At 37.6% G+C, this 14155-nt stretch overlaps 1 protein-coding gene and 1 long non-coding RNA gene across 2 annotated transcripts; both read right to left on the reverse strand.

Moving 5' to 3' along the window:
- Positions 1-3367: 3367 nt before the first annotated feature.
- Positions 3368-5141, reverse strand: LOC111377762 (protein BREVIS RADIX-like). Its single transcript, XM_023000887.1, has 4 exons — positions 4666-5141; positions 4387-4516; positions 3934-4289; positions 3368-3837 (listed from the first exon to the last, which is right to left on the reverse strand). The coding sequence occupies exons 1-4, from the start codon at positions 5058-5060 to the stop codon at positions 3759-3761; spliced, it is 960 nt and encodes a 319-aa protein (XP_022856655.1). The 5' UTR covers positions 5061-5141; the 3' UTR covers positions 3368-3758.
- Positions 5142-6648: 1507 nt separating this feature from the next.
- LOC111377763 lies at positions 6649-7486 on the reverse strand. The gene is made up of 3 exons (XR_002699773.1): positions 7043-7486; positions 6844-6895; positions 6649-6682 (listed from the first exon to the last, which is right to left on the reverse strand). It is a non-coding gene; the product is annotated as an uncharacterized LOC111377763 (long non-coding RNA).
- Between the last annotated feature and the right edge of the window lie 6669 nt (positions 7487-14155).

The following is a 14155-nucleotide window of genomic DNA, read 5'->3' on the forward strand; positions in this document are numbered from 1 at the left end:
AAATCCGTACAATGGAGTGGTGGTGGGCGTCAACTGGTGGTCCAATATCATCTTGTCAAAGGCGGACCCGAATAAGATGTTGACGGAGCTGCCGTTGTCGACTAGCATTCGTTTGAGTCCATTTCGGGCTATGACAGCCCTCACCACCAGCGCATCGCAGTGGGGGTAATGAACTCCTTCGGCGTCTTCCTGGGTGAAGACAATGGGTGATGCTTGATTTCTCCGAGAGCTATTATCCACAATATAACTTGTCAGAGGGGGGTGCTTAGCCTCCCTAGCATAGTTTCTTTTGGCGTTCCGTGTTTCACCGCCGACATAAGGTCCTCCAAACATGGTATCTATCTCGTGGATAGGGGCCTCATCTTGAGCTTGCCTGTTTCTTCGGTGTCTACGCCCTTCCCTGGGCCTCTCCGTGTCTTGCTCTCTTCGCCTTGGGGAGACATCCCTTTGACGAGGAGCGGCCGCCTCACGCCCATGTCGGTTGTCTTGCCTGGGCGGGGGCCTGTTCGTCTGGGGCGAGTTATGTCTTTCCCTGGCGGGTTTCTGCCGCGAGCGGTGTGCATAGTCTCTGCAATCCGCAGTGTCGTGCCCGTAGGACCTATGGTGCAAACAGTATCCAGGGAGGTTCGGATTGGACCTATTTCTAGGTGCAAAACCTCGACCTCAGCCTCTTCCCCTACGGGGTTCCTGCTGGGCCTGCATCTGATGTGGGTCAGCGGTTGGGCTGACATCCTCATACGCCAAGGTTGGTACCGCGTTCAGAGTTGTGGTGGCCAAAGCTTGGCCGGAGTTCTCATTTCCAGATCGGTTCATCTGGTAGTCCATGAGGTGGGAGGTCGGACCCCTACCTCGCTGTCTCTGAGGTGGTGGGAGGCCCCTGCTTGCCCTGTTTCTATGTTCAATCAATTCTTCATTGATTATCTCCCTTCTCATCATCTCTAGTAGGGCGTCATAGGTGGTTGGGTCTTGATTTTGCACATCCCTCCAGAATAAGGTGTTCATGTTCGATCCTCCTCTCAATGCAGATAGTGCTTCCCTGTCGGTGACTTGTACACAGTAGGTCATCTCGTCAGTGAAGCGGGATAGGAAGCTTTTCAAGGACTCGCCATGTGCCTGTCTCATGTCTTGAAGACGCTGAATGGGGGCCTCTCCTTCCTTACTCACTGCAAACCTCTTCAAGAAGGTAGTTTTGAAATCGGGCCAGCTTCGGATGCTCCCAGATGGTAACCTGCTATACCAGATTTCAGCCGCTCCACTGAGGGTTAAGTGGAATGCTCTACACTTCACAGCTGGAGTGGCGCCCCTCAGGCTCATGTGAGTTTTGTAAGCGTTGAGGTGCTTTTCTGGGTCACCTCTCCCGTCATACTTTGGTATTTTCGACATGACATAGTGGCTCGGGACATGGGCATCTCTTAGTTCTCTTGAGAATGGCAGGTTCTCATCATCATCATCCAAGTCACAGGACCTCTGCTGCTCATCAGGATCGTAATCTTCGACCTCGTACCTAGGTTGTTGGTGAGAGGGTCCTGGCCGATTCCTAGCCTCTTCCTCTCTCCTTTGCGGCCTTCTTCTAGCGGGACAGTGCGAGGGGCATTTTCATGCCTTCTCTCCGGCCGTTGGGGCATTGGAGGTGGAGGCTGTGGCCTCGTCCGAGGCTGCTGAGCCTGCTGTTGACTGGGCCTTGGTTCGGCATGGCTGATTCTGTCAAAAACACTTCCTGCTCTCCTCTGTCTTGGGTCTTGCTCATACGGAGGTGGGAAGTTATCATGGCTCATTTGGACCTCGGAGGGTCGGCCAGATGCATAATTGGAGGAAATGTCAACTCCCACTTCCCTCACGAATGGACTTTCACCTCGGCCATAGTCTGGTGAGGTTGCTCTATGACTTTGGACCTCGTCCTCTTGCTGATAGTGCCCATGGGGGGCATATGGAGGAATGGGGAAACCTCCTTGGCCTTGCATCTGGGTCATGAGCTCCCTCATGGCCAAGTTTTGGTTGGCTATATCCCTCATGTTGGCTGCCATAGTAGCCATTTCTCTTGATAGTCGTGCCGTCGCACGCATCCCACCTCTCCTTTAGTGGTGGTGGAGCCTCTGCCGGGCTGCTGGGGCAGCAGGCTGGGGAGGCACATTCGTGTTTTCTCTTACCCTCCTTGGGGGAGTATCTTCGTTAGAACTCATTTTTTCCTTTATCAAACTTAGATTTTCTCCAAGTGGTAGGGGTTCCTCCTGTTATCTTTCAAGAACAAGTCCTTTTTAAGGGGGGTTGCCCAAATATTTTTTCAGCAAGCTTTTACCACAAGGTTGCTCGTGGTTATGGTATGGATTCCCACAGACGGCGCCAATCTGTTGACCCCAAAAAGTGCGCCAACAGATGCCGGTCCCACCCGCGCTTGCGTGGGCGAATGTCCAACACGCTAAGACACGTAGACGGTCTACAATAAGCGGTTCAAATGGGCGTGGGAGTAGCCCAACAACGCGGGACGGTGACGTTCGGAATCCGACGAGTTACTCGTAATCTGATTGTACAATAATTACCAATCGGTGGTCGCAAATATATATGTGAAAGTGTATAAACTCGATTTATGTATTGCAAGTAACTGAGAGAGTTGAGTAAATATAGTCTTTTGTATTGATTCTTGCATTAGTCCTTTGACACTATACAATGGGGGTATTTATAGTGATACATATGGAATGGGGACCCTTGGATGAAGTGGCACGTGGCCTCATCTCCATAGTTTAAATGTCTGTTCATAGGCATGGGATTTGACTTGCTAGCTTACGGCGCATTTATTGTTTGTGCAGGACCTCCACGCTAGTGACAAGACTTGACCTTTATGCTTATGACAAACATTCCATCAATCATTCGAATAAGATCTGTGCAGGGGATCCCTTGGGAGAAGTGACCATGGAGGATGTTTCCTTGTGGTTGAGGCTCGCGCATCAACTTCGGAGCTTCGTCCATTCGAGGACCTCAGCTACAACAAAACCTTCCACGCCTCGGGCCATGGGCCTCGGTTAGAAGCAGTTCGGGTGTAACCCACCTCGGCAATATGGGCCACCTCGGCAGGAATGCCGCGTGGATCAGGATGAGTGGCCTACTGGCCCAGGTGGATAGGACAAGTGTGACAACACGCAACAACTATGGTAACACTAAATATAAAGTTTGATGATCATGGTGAAACAAAATCAAATTGAATGACCATGGCGACACTAAGTCTCCGTTTGAGCCACGTTATTGTAAAAATGAGAATGAAAAATATAGCCGTCCTTACAAGAGATAAAAAATCAAATATGATGACTTGATGCGATGAATAACGATCATATTTTTTATTTTAATGAGAAAACAATGGAGTTCAAACAGGGCCTAAATATAAAGTTGGGTGGCTATCCGTGTATTTAACCCTTTATAATTTTTTCATCCCAGAAAGTTTTAATTACAAATAAACAAACCAACTGTCAAATGAGAGATGATTCCATCGGATAAGGACCATGACAAGATACAGGGGAAAACAAGGCCTACAGGAATTTTCAAAATCATGGTATAGACTATAATAAACTACTGATCAGGAAAAAAAACATGTGAGAAGGAAATCAATGTGAATACTTGTAACTTAAAAATCCTACAGAGTCGGATAATTTTGGCTTAGTAACTTTAGCGCGATGCTGGTGAATCATCTTGTTGAGTCTCCATTCTGCAAGCCCTGATGCAAAAATGGAACTGTTCCACATGGAGTTCTAGCATTCCATTCCATAGTATCAAAGGTATTGAGTAAGTATTCTCTCCCGGTTTGTTTCCCACCAGAGCTTTGCGTGCAATTCGCCAAATCTTTCACGGCTGCATCAAATAAGCACGGTCATGGACAATAGTTTGCCGTAAAAAACTTTCATCAAGTTCATTTCTGGAATTTTTACGGATGCAGAACTTAATTACCTAAATCTGACACGCCGCAGTTCCCTAGTGCCATCAGCCAGTTGTCTGATGGTAATATAAACTCCAGGTTCATCCTGTTCAATCGATTCTGATTCAATGTCACTTGCATTGCTTACAGAAACTGAAGCCTCGTCTCGTGAGGAAGTTGTTGTTCTTGACGCATCCATAGACGACATTTCGCCCTTGGGGCCACCAGCCATGTAAGCGCTTGATCCAGCATTGAAATGTTGACAGGGCGCACCTTGAAGATGGTCAGGAGGTTTGTACCTTGGAGATGGAGTCCACTCTCTGTTCAATGATGGAGTCATCCGAGGACTTTCCATGACAGAACCATGCTTTGAGTAAGTAGAATCTCTCTGCAGAAATAGGAATCGAGAGTTTCAATTAGCTTACACAACAAACTAAGCCTTGCTCTCAATAAAAACACAATACAGAAAAACAAATGTGATTTACCCCGTCCTCAGATCTTCCGGGAGTGTTGAGAGCTTGTTGGTTGAATCTCTGAACATTGTAGAGCTCCATTATTCTATCATAATTCTCACCCCACCATCTCTGAGCTTGCCATTTATTGAACATCTCCCGGCTTCACACTCGATAAAGACATTAGCATGATATTAAATCAAATTAACACCCCCAGTAGAAATATCAATATAGAACAATCTAGTTGCATATCTTTCAGATACTGATATGATGATTAGAACTCGTTAACGACGATAGGTGTTCAGTAGTTACCTGAACCGTATCCGTTTAAGGTCATTCCCACCATGAGGGAGAGACACAAAAGTAATTTGAACACCAGGCTCCACCTGTGCCATCCACTCTTTTGGTTCATCTTCATTTTGCACAAGCATAACACCAGACTGGGCCGAGATACATTCTTGTCTGCCGGGTATCCTGTCACCATTAAACGCCCCATTAAATCTAGAGTCCGGTCGAGCAGCACGATGTCCAATGCTCGTAAAATCCCAAGCTGGAGTAGAAGTTGAACTTCCTGGCTGCACAAGAGGGTACGGAACACCCTCTGAAATGGTATCGAATCCAGGATATGCTCTTGGCCCTTTCTTGTAGTTGCCATCTCCAGTCCCGGGCTTGCATTGTTTGTAAGCTTCCGAAACCTTCAATGCCATATCCTTAATCTGCTTCACAATGTGAAGGTAATGAGAACTTGATGATACTGATCAACCGTTTTTATTTGTGCAAGAAGAGAAATATGTCAATAAATATTATGATTAAGATTCTCTTTTCGCTTGTTGAGATTTAAAAAAAAAAAAAAAGTAGTTCTGTTAGCGTCATTGTTCTTTGCAAGTATAATTTTCGTGTTTCTTTTGTAAAATATTCGCAAGGGTCCGCATCAACCTCCCATCGTTTATTGAATTATAAAAAATATCCCATGGAGAGGAAAATTTATGCGTCGTATCCAATTTTTCTTCTCATCATATGTAATCATAGAAAGATAAGTGATTAATGATGGAGAAGGAACAATTAAAGACGAGCATATTGTGACCAAGATTTGGACACATGATCCAAGATTGTCTCGCCCCACAGTTTTAAGTCCTTGTCTTTGCTAACAGTGTCCCAACTCAAAAGTTCGGCATACCCTCTTCACATGTGGTCCTATTCTCCCCATGAGGTGGGGAAAAAATTCATATTTAGGTCCCAAACAATGCTTTAGAGTGCATTTGGTTTGGCGAGAAAGAGGATAGAAAGAAAATGACAGGTGATAATTGTACATGTTCCCATTGTTTTGTAGAAAAGGGAAAGGTGAAAAATGGTTGACATTGTTTAGAGATGGCAGAAAAACCCCCGGGAGCGTAAGTCGCCACCCCGTGAAGAGAGAAAATTAAAAATTAAAAGTTTGCCCGGGATATTGGCATTGTTAATTGTAGTATTATTTGCTTTGAATTTTAAAATTTTGAATTTATATTTTATTCCCTAATTATAGCAGTCAGCAAACAGGGCCCGCACCGGCCCGTCTAAGGCAGGGTCGGACGGGGCAACCCAACCCACTGCCATCCCTGACATTGTTTGTTCATTGAGAAGGGAAAATCGAGTTTCTCTATGTAAAATTTGTGAAAAATGCTGAATGTCAACAAAGACGAGGATAATTTGGAACAATAGCCAGGATAATATGTTAGGAATGGAAAGGCAAAATATGAGGAAATGAACATTTCCATCCCCAATCTTGGTACGTATACATCCTATTTTACACCCTTAAAAAATTTACACTTGACAAGACGTCGTATCATGTTTTACATCTCACACGTTTAAATCAGCCAATAGAAAACTGCTATGTAAGCAATCTATCAAGATATGTATGAGGCAGAATGTACAAACAGATTAATTCCTTCGGTCCCTTATTTCCCAGACAACCTATTTCCATTCCAATCCAAACAAAAGCCCAATACAAAACCACCTAGTCCATCCAAGCCCTAAAAATAAGAATAAAATTTAGATGGGTCCCACAAAAGGGAAGTAAAATTGGACCCCACCATCGGACACGGGAAAAAGCAAGACTGGTATAAGTACTTTATTTGTCTTGCCGAAAAATAAAAAAGAAAATGGCAGAGAAAGGAAAACTTAAAAAATTAAAAATAAAAATGCAAAGCGGAAATCCTATACTAATGCTATGCATAAATAGGAGGAGTTATAGATACAGCTGTATACAGGTTTTTCAGCCGTGGTGGTGTAGAAAAAACTCTTAACTTGGATTTATACCTATTCATTCTTTCATCAAAACCGACTTTGCGGACTGGGATAAGAATGAATATTGAATGAGAAATAGCTGTAGAAATAAATTAATGAATGCAGAGTGTGTCGAGTTTTGAAAGCAGTTTATGAATGCGAACTCAGACAAAAGAATGAAAGAGAAAATCCGTACTGTGTTCATAACAACTGATGATAGAGACTTACCTGAGATACCGCTCGACGCCTTCTTCAATTGGTTTCTCTTTTTTCTTGATAACTTTAGCATAAAAATAAATAATAAAAAATTGAAGAACTTTATGCATAATCAATGAGTAGGGAGAAAATTTAAAAAAAAAAAAAAAAAAAAAAGGTGATTACACACACGTGTCGATAAAGATTTTCTAGCGAAAATAAGTGATTTTACCTCAATTTCAAAACGAGCTGCTTCAAATGCCGCTGATTTCTGGCATTTCTTCAAATTCTTAAAATATTCAAAAAATCCCAGAAATGATACAAAAAATCGAATATCTGTAAGCAGTGAATATATAATCCAGCTGGAATGACAGAAGTGAAATCTTATGGACAGAAGATTTTACGCCGGCATGCCTCCAGCGCCGATCTGGTTTTTTTTTTTTTTTTTTTTTTCCCCGGATACAGAGGAGCTTCAAATGGAAATTTTCGAAATGTTTGCTGCAGGTTTCACGTTAGAATTTATAAAGAAACGCCATGCCAACGCGGGAGGTGGCGTCCGTGGGGGAGGGGGTGGTGAACATATATATATATATATGGAAACAAAAAGTGGAAAAGAGACGAAGAAAAGAACGACTGGGCGTCTTATGCTAAAATTTTTAAAGCGGCCTCCCTCCGAGTGATAAAAGAGGAGGGTGGAGAAATTCAGTTTTGCTTGAGATTACTGCGTCAAGGGTTCGAATCCTGAAATATGTATTTGGCTCTTGGGTAAGTGCAAGTGTACAAGCAGCTTTCCACCCTATACCCTTGAAGGCATAATCTGCGATTTACCTCCCTTACGATACTCCAGGATAGAATTTTGGAGGACCCTCAAGGTTAAGGTTTAATCTTTTTTTATAAAGGGACATAAAGCCGTTAAATCTCTCGTCGTTATATGACGGAAAATATACATCAATATATTCAGTACTGTTAACTATAAAACTTGTACGTTAATTGAGAAGCTGTACAGTAGGCTCCGTTCATTGTACAGTATAATATTGAAATTTAAAATTTGAGCCTTGCTCTCTGGCCCGAGTTGGACACAGAGTCAGGGACAAGATGGCGCCCCGTCCTTCTCCCTGTCCCCAACCCGGGACAGAGAATTATTCTTAAAATTTGGCTCTTGCTTCAGAGGACGTGAGGGGCCCAGCTGTCCACACAATGGAAAGTATAGGGTAGTAGGACACGTGGATTGTTTTGATAGGATGAAGGTATGGGTGGGTCAGGGTTTAATTGCATGCAATTTATTTTTTGTGCTAAATGGAACATGGGTTGGTGAGTGATTCCAAAGACTCTGAACAATCAAATCGTGTTCTTTTGTTTCTTTATTCTTAATCCATGTTTGTTTGGTGTATATTAAAAATTAATAAAAAAATTAAAATTAATAATTAATTTTAATTACATATTTCATGAGATTTACAACTTTTTTAAATCATACATTTTATCAACTTTTATTAAAATCTAATAAAAATTTTATTTTAACTCAAAGGTTATAATAATTAGGAGTGGACATTTTTTCCCAGAACCGTTGAGAACCGATCGGTTCGATTCTGGATATTCTAAAAACGATTTGATTTTGAGGCAAATTATTAAGAATTAACATGTTCCAATCCGATTCCCGATTTCAGTATGGGAACTGTCGGGAACCGAATGATTCTCATAGAATTTTTTTCTTTTTTGGTAAAATATATACTCAATCTCCATCAGTTTTGTCAAAAATAATTGGGTTTGTTCTTCATTTTAGACCCCAGCATTTCCTCCTTCCCTTTGATCCTATCTTCTTATAATTCTTTTATTAATTGATTTTCAAGTCAAATTAGAATATTAGGTGAATCTATACCTAAATAAATTTATTTACAATATATAATTTGATTCTAAAATGTGAATTTTTTTTTTCAATTTGATTACATAATTATTGATCCGATCGAAACTTTTCACCTAAATTTCTACAAATTATAATCGACAGAACCAGAAGTTGCATTAAATTTTTAAAGGGTGTCTAATTCAATATAGGATTTTGATTTTGATTTTGATGGAAGTTTGTTTAATCATTGGTGTACTATACAATTTATATAAGTTAATGATTGTTTAATGATAGTAACTTATATTATTTGAATATTGTTTTTAAATTTAATTTTTGAATAGTATGTTCGATCCTTCTATATTTTGTTTAAAGTATCACATTGGTAGCATCTTTAGATTTTTTATTAATGAATATTTTATTTTGACATTTTTAATGTAAAGAATCGGATCGGACCGAACCAAACCGGAACAGATTGGTTCAGTTCCGATTCGATTCCATAGCTAACTATGAAACAAATGGTTTCATTTCTATAATTTCCATTGATATTCGATTCTCTTTCGAATCGGACCGTGCTCGCTCCTAGTAATAATTAATTGATTTTTGCATGTAAAGCTTGTTTGAAGAAAAAGAAAATGAGATAATTATGAAGACGAGCAAGAAATCCCACAAAATGTGTAAATAATAAGTGAATATGTTCGACTTTGACTTAAATTATAAGGATAATATTTACAGTGAAATCCAAACAGAAATGTTAATGTGGACAGCATCAAGTAACATAAATTTAGATGACAAAATTGTTCAGCCACTTATCAGCGTGAAAATTACATGTAATTTTGGCCATGTTAGAGTCTCATTAATTTTTTGTAATGTATTATGGAATGGTAAATTTATGAAAAATATATGATTAAAAAAGAAGAAAAAGTTTTGATTTGAGTATAATATTAATTTAATAAAAAATGTGTAATTGAAAATAAGTATTATAGAAAAAACAATAAAAATGAATGAAAAAAAATGGGGCTCAAACAAGGGCTTTATCATCTACCTTTTATACGAATTCACATATTTGAATATAGATAATTATACAATGTATACGTGGAAATTCATGATTAGAGGATTGAAAAAATTGTTTTTCAACTTTTCAATAATGTTATGTCACTTGTATATTATGAACAAAGATATCATAATGTACATGTAGCTTAACCCTTTGAAACGCTCCCCGGAGCATAGTTCAGTGGTGCAAATGATAGGAGTGAGGTTATCTCATGCCTTGCTGGTAGTCACAGTGTGGGGGTTCAATTCTTGAGACATGAAATTGGACTCTTTGTAGGCGTTGTACAGACAATTCTTATTCCCTGACATGTTGGTACACATTCCGCGATTTACCTCCCTCACAAAACTCTAGGGGCGAGGCGATGGTGGCCCTTAAGATTGGGGTTCAACTTTTTTCTTTTTTTTTTTTTTCTTAACCCTCTGAATATACATTTGATTGACCGTTGACCACTCTGGTAGGTATAGGGATTCGAGGTACACTAAAAAAATCCTAATTGGAATGTGGCAAAGATCTGTATCAAGCATGCATATTACCAACAAGGGCTCTCTTTGGGGAAGGAGTAAAAGTCATGTGGGAATCTGGGAACCAACAAGGGCACATCCTGCGATTTACCTCCCTGAGCAGCTGAGGGGCCGGAGGTTCAGGGGCGAGGATATAGTCTGGCGCAAGCTGGGACACCTCGTTAAAAAAAAAAAAAAAAAAAAAAAAAAAAAATGAAAAAAAACTCTCTTTTTTCCCACTTCACTGCTTACAAATTCTTGGGCAGCGATCCTCCAATTTTCACCCTCAGGTGTTACCTGCAATTGTCAGTTGTCAGCACTGCCTTCCATTGCAATTTTGCTGCTTTGCCAATTGTTTCGGGGAAATGCCATGTGTGTATATATCTCTCTTAAAGACTAATATCATATACTCTCGATGCCCCGTTTGACCCTCATTCACTTTCTTATTCCTTTTCTCTATTTTATTTTTAATCACACAATCTTTCATAAAATAATATTATATGTAAATTAAAAAATTTTCATTCTTTTTCAACCACACATTTAAAAAAAAAAAAACATTATTCCAACCATTAAAATTTGGAAAGAATAAGGGTCAAATGGAGGCTGTAACTTCAATTTATGTAACTTCACTTCATTATACCTTTCATTTGTCAAACAGGCGCTTAGTCTATCACCTAACGTAACATAGATAATTGTAGGCCACATGAAATGTGAACTTAAATTACTGATTTAATTGTATTTATCATTTAAGTGGAGCTCAATAACATTACTCATATCTTAATGGAAAATATTCACCTTTGGTCCCCAACTTATCATCTTAGTAACAAGTTGATTTCAAATCTTTCATTATATTTGCACAATCAATCTTTACATTTTAAGGATGTATATTACTCTGCTCATAGTTACACAATCAATCTTGCGACTTTAAGAGAGTACACCATTCAAATTTTTATTCCCTATTTGGTACAAATCAAGTCAAAATCAACAATTAATTTTAATCACATATTTTATGAGATCCAAAATTTTTGACCGTATATTTCATAACTTTTATCAAAATTTGTTAAAAATCTAATTTTTAATCCCCAACAATCAAACAGAAGCTAAATACCACGCATTCCTAGTAAAAATATGTCAATTTGTTATATTCTCTCTCTTTAAAAAATAGATTTTTGACACAGGGAAACCATGCGAGCTTTAGCCTTTTCTCTAACGTCTTCTTAACCAAGAAAAGCATATACAGTGAGTTAAAATATGAGAAATTTGCATTATTGATCCTCAACTTATTGGACAGCAAATTGGTTCCTAACCTAAAAAAATGTGGAAGTTGATCTTCACCATTCATTACAATTGTACTATATAAACCCTATCCAAAAAAAAAGATAAATAAGGGCGGAGCCAGAATTTCAAATTAGAGTGAATTAAAAAATATTTTGGACTGGAGCAACATGTCCATGTGAAAAAATAATAATAATAAAATAAAATTAGAAATTGGTTCCAATCCCGCTCAAAAAGGAACTGTCTATAATAATAATAATAATAATAATAATAAATTTGTCGTGTAGACTTCATAAAACCATGTCTATCTTCAATTTACTAAGCACCTAAATCTAGCTTCGTGAAGTTAGATGTACGAGGGTATTTTAATGAACTTGAACCGTTATGTCTTCGGGATTGATTGTGCAGGTACAATATAAATTTGAGTACCAATTTACTTCTTTTAGAAGGTTGAGACTACTTTATTAATTGTGCAGTAGGTGGGATGGAAATTAAAATGAAAGAAGAAAAGTTTTGTATTGGTGATACTCTTTTCTTTCTTGATCTGCTGCGTGTGCAGCAGATTTGTTAAGTGGGGGTGGCCAATAATATGTCAAGCTGCAGCAAATTAATGTTGTATTAATAGTACAAGGGCAAGAACAAATGCATGGGACCATTATGCTGTCTTCACTAGATGCAAACACTTTAATTCATGGTAGATGGCGGGTTAATAATTGTTATTTTAACCAAGATTTATACGATTTCATGCTTTAGTGTAACGAAAAATAAAGTCGAATATTAATAATGATAACGAGCAGAGATATGTTAGTCTTATTTCGTACCATCATGGTTACATATTTCATGCGTAATAAATTGGTAGATTGCGATATGTGTCTAACTATCCCATCATTTAAATGGACAAGAAAAAGTAAAAACCAAGAAACATAAAATCAGCTTATAATTCTTTCACTTATAAGCTAATAATATTTTACCTCCACCCCACCTAGTACCCAGACAGGCAAGACCCGCGAAATATATTTATATATATAAATGACACACAAAGGATGAAGGGGAGCATATGAAAAGCATAAGTTTCGTCCAGATTAGACTTCCTTTTAAAGTTTGGAATGTTCACAAGTGTAAGCAAATACAAGCATACAACATGAAGAAGAAATGAAAAGTGATTGAAAAAGCCATTTTGTGATCATCAATCTGTAAAGTACTATCACTCTCAAGTCTGATTACTTTGAATATATGCTCTTCTTTTTTTCTCAGTTTCTTTGTATGTAAGTTCAAAATTCTGTGTGTGTTGTGCGTTAAAAGAAGAGATGAGAGGATGTTTACGACATGTACTTTTGTGTTTAGAGTTACTTTATTTGGTTTAGAATATGGAATGCTCCATATGTTGGCATGTGTGTTCATTATAAAGTAGTGTGTTAGCCTCTTCTTATGATGTTTGAGTATCAAACAATTAGTTCCTGTTTGTTTCACATTATTTGCTCATTAAAATAAAAAATATGATTGTTATCTATCGTATCAAGTCATCATATTTGATTTTCTATCTCTTGTGTGGGACTCGTAATAGCTATATTTTTCATTCTCATTTTTATATTAATGTGTACCAAACGGGGCCTTAGTTGTCCTTGCCCTACATGTCATGTCCATGTTACTTAGGATTGGAGCATAAGGCCTGATGTATCATGGGCTGATTCTATGTCTCTCAGCAAAACTATTTTTCATGCTCGTGCAACAGTTGTCTCACTCCATAATTGTTTTCATAAATTAATTAGGAGGATCCAAACAAAAAATTAATCTTGCTTGGTTATATAATTTACCATTCAACACGAAAGGGGTGTATTCAATTGAGATTTTTGAAAACTTTAATGAAAATTTTTTAAGTTGTGATTTTTGTGGATTTCGTGGATCTTTTATAGATTTGTATGAAATTAGTGAAAGTATTTTATAGTCTTCTATGGATTTTCATTTTAAAACTTTTATAAACTTTTGAAAAATGATTCATATAGATCTGGTGTGAAATTCTCACATATAGGGTGTTGGTTCCCACAATTTCCCTTCTTCTTCCCATATAATTTTTAAAAAAAAAAATTTGAAAAAAAAATTTAAGACCTTAATTAAATAAATAATAATCAAAATTATATATATATATAATTCAATATTATTAGTATAGTAACTTTTAAAAATAAATAAAAATCAATATATTTAAATTTAATTATAATTTTTCATCTAAACTTTTATAATTTAATTAAAAAATAGATATTTTTCATAAAAAAATGAATGAAAAAAGAAAAAAAAAGTTACAAGAATCTAATTTAATTTTTCAAAAAAAATAGAGATAAATAATAAGAGAGTGAAAGAGAAAAATAGATAAATGAAATATAAACAATTAAAAAAATAAATTTTAATCATACATATCTATAGAATGTTAAAGGAAAGAAAATTTGATTTTATTTATTTATTTATTTATTATTTTTTCCGTAAAAGTCTCATGAAATCTCGTGATTAATGAGAGACAAATTTTAAGGTTTATATGAGTACTTTCTTCTTAAAAGTTAGTACTCCAAAGATTTTTATAAAAGTTTATAGAAGTCATTAAAATTTGAATACCCCAAAATTTATAGAGACTTCTAAAAAATTTTAATTGAATACACCGTAACTTTTAGAGACTTTTTAAAATTCTAT

Source organism: Olea europaea, unplaced genomic scaffold, assembly GCF_002742605.1.
Source record: "Olea europaea var. sylvestris unplaced genomic scaffold, O_europaea_v1 scaffold1716, whole genome shotgun sequence".
Taxonomy (NCBI): domain Eukaryota; kingdom Viridiplantae; phylum Streptophyta; class Magnoliopsida; order Lamiales; family Oleaceae; genus Olea; species Olea europaea.